Source organism: Theobroma umbraticum, unplaced genomic scaffold (genome assembly GCF_002168275.2).
Source record: "Theobroma umbraticum cultivar Fairchild unplaced genomic scaffold, ASM216827v3 scaffold_51.0, whole genome shotgun sequence".
NCBI lineage: Eukaryota > Viridiplantae > Streptophyta > Magnoliopsida > Malvales > Malvaceae > Theobroma > Theobroma umbraticum.
In genome coordinates, this window is record NW_018397260.1 from 8,568,568 (window position 1) to 8,574,416 (window position 5,849).

The 5,849-nt window shown below is 38.8% G+C and overlaps 1 protein-coding gene and 1 pseudogene across 1 annotated transcript in view; both read left to right on the top strand.

Annotated features, from left to right (window-relative positions):
• LOC110416539 (aldehyde oxidase GLOX1 pseudogene) overlaps positions 1 to 1,066 on the top strand; it is a 1,484-nt pseudogene extending 418 nt beyond the window's left edge.
• Positions 1,067 to 5,055: 3,989 nt separating this feature from the next.
• Positions 5,056 to 5,849, top strand: part of LOC110416540 (aldehyde oxidase GLOX-like) — a 1,329-nt gene continuing 535 nt past the window's right edge. Inside the window, exon 1 of the mRNA XM_021428546.1 lies at positions 5,056 to 5,846. Coding sequence (XP_021284221.1) covers positions 5,061 to 5,846 — 786 coding nt within the window. The 5' untranslated portion in view covers positions 5,056 to 5,060. The remainder of the gene's footprint in view (positions 5,847 to 5,849) is intronic.

The following is a 5,849-nucleotide window of genomic DNA, read 5'->3' on the forward strand; positions in this document are numbered from 1 at the left end:
CAAGCTGAAGTTTTGGTTTGTGGGGGTGCTCCTAAAGGATCTTATCTCCAAGCCGTGAGAGGTAAATTCATTGCAGCCTTGAAGACTTGCGCGAGGATGACAATAACCGACCCCAACCCACAGTGGGTCATGGAGACTATGCCCATGGCTAGAGTTATGAGTGACATGATTTTGCTCCCAAACGGCAAGGTTTTGATTATCAACGGGGCAGGTTCTGGATCAGCAGGATGGGAATTGGGTCGGAACCCTGTTTTAAGTCCAGTCTTGTACCTGCCCGATAATAAAATTGGGTCACGGTTCGAGACACAAACCCCGACAACAATTCCTAGGATGTACCACTCCACAGCAGTTTTACTTCGTGACGGGCGAGTTTTAGTTGGTGGAAGTAATCCCCACACGTTTTACAACTTTACGGGAGTCCTTTTCCCTACAGAACTAAGCTTAGAGGCATTTTCTCCAGCATATTTAGACTCTAAATTCAATACTTTGCGACCGACAATCGTTGCTCCGAAGTCTTCGTCCGGGATTCAATACGGGGAAAAGTTAACCGTTCAAGTGGTGATCACGGGTAAAGTAGCTCCAAATTTGGTTTCGGTAACAATGGTAGCACCATCTTTTACTACACATTCATTCTCCATGAATCAAAGGGTACTCGTACTTGGAAATGACAAAGTGACGGCGTCGGGGAAATCAACGTATAACATTGACGTCACAACGCCACGTTCGGATAATCTTGCACCGGCTGGGTTTTATCTTTTATTTGTGGTTCATCAAGGCATTCCAAGCCAAGGCATTTGGGTCAAATTGCGGTAAAGGAAATGCAAAAGACTCATTCAAAATATCCAAATTAAAGGTTTGTATGTTCATAAAATATTTGTTCCCATCTGTACACTTCTTATTATTCTTCTCGACGTGACTTAGTTGGTTTTTTTTTTTGTTTTTGTATATTCAGCAATCTCTGTAAATTGCTCTTATAGAATTAGGATACCATGTTTGTAACTTTGTCCTCTACAAAACCAAGTGTATTTACGAAGCTCGATCAATAAAGAGGATTTGTTTTAATCAATTGTTCTTATCTTCCCTTGCATTTTAACTTTAATTGTAACTTGCTAAGCAGTCATTATGGTTAAATTTATGCCTCAAATTGAGTTAATTATTTTGTATGGTTAAATTTCTTCCCTTCCTCCATTTTTTCATGCGGAAAACATTATTATTGCAGCTGTTTTCTGTTCTTTACTTTACTATAGCATTGGTCATGGCTTCAGGATTCTCCATGAAATTGTAGGCCTTCACACAAATAGCAATAGCAACCAAGACCAACCAAACTATTAATGCGGGATTGGTTGTTGTTGTTATATATCCTGTCTGTTGCACTAGCTTTATGAGGAGAAGTCGGACAAAGAATTCGGTCAAATACTTGTTCCATATCAAAGATGATTTAATGCAAAGACCAGTCGATTCTTCGAGCTGACATTGACAGAACGTCATGTACAAACCAAGCCGACCTTTCTCTAAACTAAGTCGGCCTATTCTCTATGAATTTCAACCTTTTTCTGATCTCCTTCTCGTTTTGTTTGTTTTAGCATGACATACAGTGATTTATATGCCATTCATATATGACAGAATATATATATATATATATATATATATATTAATATATGCCATTCATGTATTTATATTGGAGGGAGAAGTTTAAAGGTTGTGTTGGATCAAAAGCTGGATAATTAATGACAGAATCGGGACAACTACTTGTTCTTGAGAGGGAGAAACCGATGGTTTTTCTAGAAATTGTGTGCGTGTGGGTGTGGCCTTTAGTGTCACGGGGCTGTTGGGAACTTTCCAGGAATCAAAGTTCACGGGCACAAGTTGTTAGTAAGGGTCTGCAAATTTGGCTTAATTTCCTCTTAGCAGAACCATATAACCAGTCACCATGAAGTAGATGAAGATCAGTATATGCCACCATAAATAGAATGACGGGTTTGGTATATTGTCTACGAGATAGGGAAATAGGAATGTGGATTTCAGCATAATAATAGGAACCATGTGAAGTTATATTTTGCACGTAGGTTCTTGAATTTAAGTGGAGGACAGGAAGAGTGGGGTCTTTGCCAATTGTTGAAAACTGCAAAGCGGGAGTAGCTTTCTACTGAAATAAATAAATAAAAGGTTAACGAAGGAGTAGATGTGCGAGAGAAGAGGCACATGGAGATGCCATCGTTGCGTTGCCTTGCATCATGTATATAGATGATGGACCATCCAGCCATGGGTCTCACTGACTGCATCAAATAAAGACTGATAAGCCAGCTCACCTGACGCAGATCCTGCATGCACGCCTGCCTGAGAACAGGGAAATACAAAAGAAAGGCCGAAACGACAGAGCTCTAACCAAGTCCAACTTAATGAAATTTGACTTTATGGCTGAGCAAAGGAGCTTAGATGGCAACTTTCATGATCTCTAAAGCCACATTATCTTGGGCCTCAGCTCAAAACGACAAGTTTAAGCCTGACCCAATAGGCTAACTTAGCTCTATTTCTGGGCCATTGGAGATATCAGGAGGGCGTTAGTCCATAGAAATTTTTTTTTAGCTTAAACGACGCAGCAGCGAGCCAGCAACCATTCCAGGAGCGAACGGTCCGTTGGCGTGAGGTTGGTGATGGAGGGTACTAGGACGAAGGGCTAGGCATGGGCTTGGATAAGATTAATCAATGTCTGCATTGCAATGATAGTTGTTTGAGACTGAGGATTAGTAAAAGGTTTATGTCTTTAACTGTACAAGGAATTGATTAATTTGAAATAAGCTTGTCATCAGCGTATCTAATTAAGAGCTATATTATAATTCTGATAGTTATATATCTATATATATAATTTTATAATACAATAATTTTTCTTGTATTAGCAGCAATAATCAAATTAGCTATGTCCGTTACCACCTTGAAGTGTTTTAAAGGATTATTCCGAGGGACTTTAGATTCTTGAAATGCATTATAAAACTAAGACAAGTTGAAAATCTGCATGCCAAAGCCCAATACAAATTCAAGCAAGAAAACGTCTGGGAGCAAGAGATAAAGACATTTTGGGAATCGAATATTAGGTTTTAAATGATCTGACTTCATCAATCTGAACACTGATCATGATAGTAACACAGCAGCTACCCAATCATCGAATTTCTTTTCCAAGTAAATCGCCATAAACAATAATCTTCAAAAGAAGCTAATCCATTGGAAGCACTAATCTTCCAAGGAAAAGAAATGTTGTTTGACTTAGTTTATTATATCTTTATACATATCATAAATATATTTTATATATATGTTAAGCACCTGGTTTATTATATAATAGCTAAAACTGTAAGAAGAACAAATGTCAACGCTTTATAAAGCCCAGAAATATATCAAAGTTGAAGGCTTACGAAGTTAGTGTTTCACTACTTTCCTATGATTATCCTTCTGCATTAGACCAGCAGGCATCAGCTATCCATGTCAAATACGTAGCATTTGTCAAACAGATGAGAGCAAAATTTTCCCATTGTCAGAATTTTGACCTGACGATGAGGATAATGTATAGAATTGGAAGTTGAAATCCCAGTTCTTAGTAGAGAATATCAGAACTTATTACTATTTATAAATTCAGAGAATATTTCTTGGGTTAGGTTAATCAACCAGCAAAATTCTCTTGACTCGAATATTTCGGTTGACAAAGCATTTTAATCATGATTATGTATTTTACGTATTCTTTTCTTTCTTGCTTCTTTGAAGAAAATAAGTTTCATACCCAACGTTCTGAAGTCCTGATCAAAGTAACCCGAAGTTATCAAGGGGGCAAGCAACGTGAAGAAAATGCAGTGGGAAAACAAATAAACAAAAGAATGTTGCAGAATCTTGGGAGGTCAATCTATATCTCATTCAATGGATAGAATGTTGCAAAGTCTAAGGTCTTGTTTTGTTTGTCCCCTTAAAACTAATGTTACACCTAATTAAGAATGGCAAAACAGCTGACTCTGAGAGACGACATAACAAATAAATAAATAGTTTTGTCAGGATTAATATAAAACATGAGAACACAAAAAAAGATTGCACAGCTCATTGAGGTTCCAATATTTCCAAACATTTTAATTATTCATGAACACTGTATATACTCTATTTTCATTTGCACATCTTGGGTATGGAGGCTTTCGATTTCCATAGCGATTGAATGACCAACCAGTTCAATTATTACGAGATTTCATGAAAAGGTTCATGTACTACTCTTTATCACAATATTTTTACCTAATTGAATTTCCCGGTTGACAAAGAACAGAACAGGTTCAGACTTTGAGCTGATTTTTTTATTTTTTTACAAAAAAAGTTCATATTAATTAAATTAAAAATATCATTTGCAGACCAGTTTAACCCCGAGAAAACAAAAACTCGAATATAGGTTGGAGGGTAGCCATTAATTCTTTTGCAGAGTCAATTGGCTTCTGTAAATTAGTCACTTACAGTCCCCACCTGTCTAGATTTGGCTCTTTGGGGTGTCATTTCGAAGGACGTCCTATGGCCTGGTCCATGGTGTTGAGAAATCAGTCAACCAGGGGGTAACTATCTGACTCTTGGCAGGGTATCTCTGAAGCAGAACTGGTCATTTAAAATCCTTTTGCTTGTAAAGTCGCATCTCTCCCAAGTCGAGCCTTGTAAATTTTTATTACATTCAACTCCGAAGGATTAATTAATTAACGTCTGATGTAGACTCCACAGAAAGAAGACAACACGTCATCCAACTTCGGAGTAAGATATTACCAGCAAAACAATGAGCCGAATTCAAACCGTGGGACATTTATTCATCTTTCCCCCTATATTGCCTAATTTTAAAACCAAAAAACCATCATCTTTACTAACCAGAACAAGACTGACACGCGTCACACATGCGTGTGTGATTTTCAAACCTTCATTCCTTCTCTGCTTCAGGAGGCATTTATAACGAGCAACCAGTAGACAACCTTGATCAGCAACAGCCCACAGTACTACGGCGGCAAATAATTGACACCCATAAAACAAAAGCAAAAACCCCTCCAATCCAATCAAACATGACCCCAACATTCATTTTCTCAATCCTCCTACTTCAACTCCTCTTTGCCTCACAGCCATGTCACCTTATCCTCACCTCCGCAGCCGACGGCCGCTGGCAGCTTCTACAGAAAAGCATTGGCGTCTCAGCCATGCACATGCAACTCCTTAGAAACGACCGTGTTGTCATGTTTGACAGAACTGATTTTGGCAAATCTAATTTGCCATTGCCAAATGGGAAATGTCGTACTGACCCAACTGACACAGCTCTCAAAGTAGATTGCACCGCTCATTCAGTTGAGTACAATGTTTTGACCAACAAGTTCAGGGCTCTCACGGTCCAAACCGACGTTTGGTGCTCTTCAGGCGCTATCATGCCTGACGGAAATTTGGTCCAAACCGGTGGTTTCAATGACGGTGAACGTAGGGTCAGGGTTTTTAGCCCATGCAGCACCTGCGATTGGCAAGAAATACCAAATGGATTGGCAGCCAAAAGATGGTATGCCTCTAACCATGTTTTGCCAAATGGCAAACAGATTATTGTCGGTGGTCGCGGACAATTTAACTACGAGTTTATCCCTCAAAATGTTGTCGAGAACACCATCAAGTTGCCTTTCTTGTCTGAAACCAATGACCGTGGAGTAGAGAACAATCTCTATCCTTTTGTTTTCCTTAATGTTGATGGAAACTTATTTATTTTTGCTAATAATCGAGCTATTCTGCTTGATTATGTGAACAATAAAGTTGTGAAGACTTATCCGACAATACCAGGTGGCGATCCTAGAAGCTATCCAAGCACTGGTTCGGCT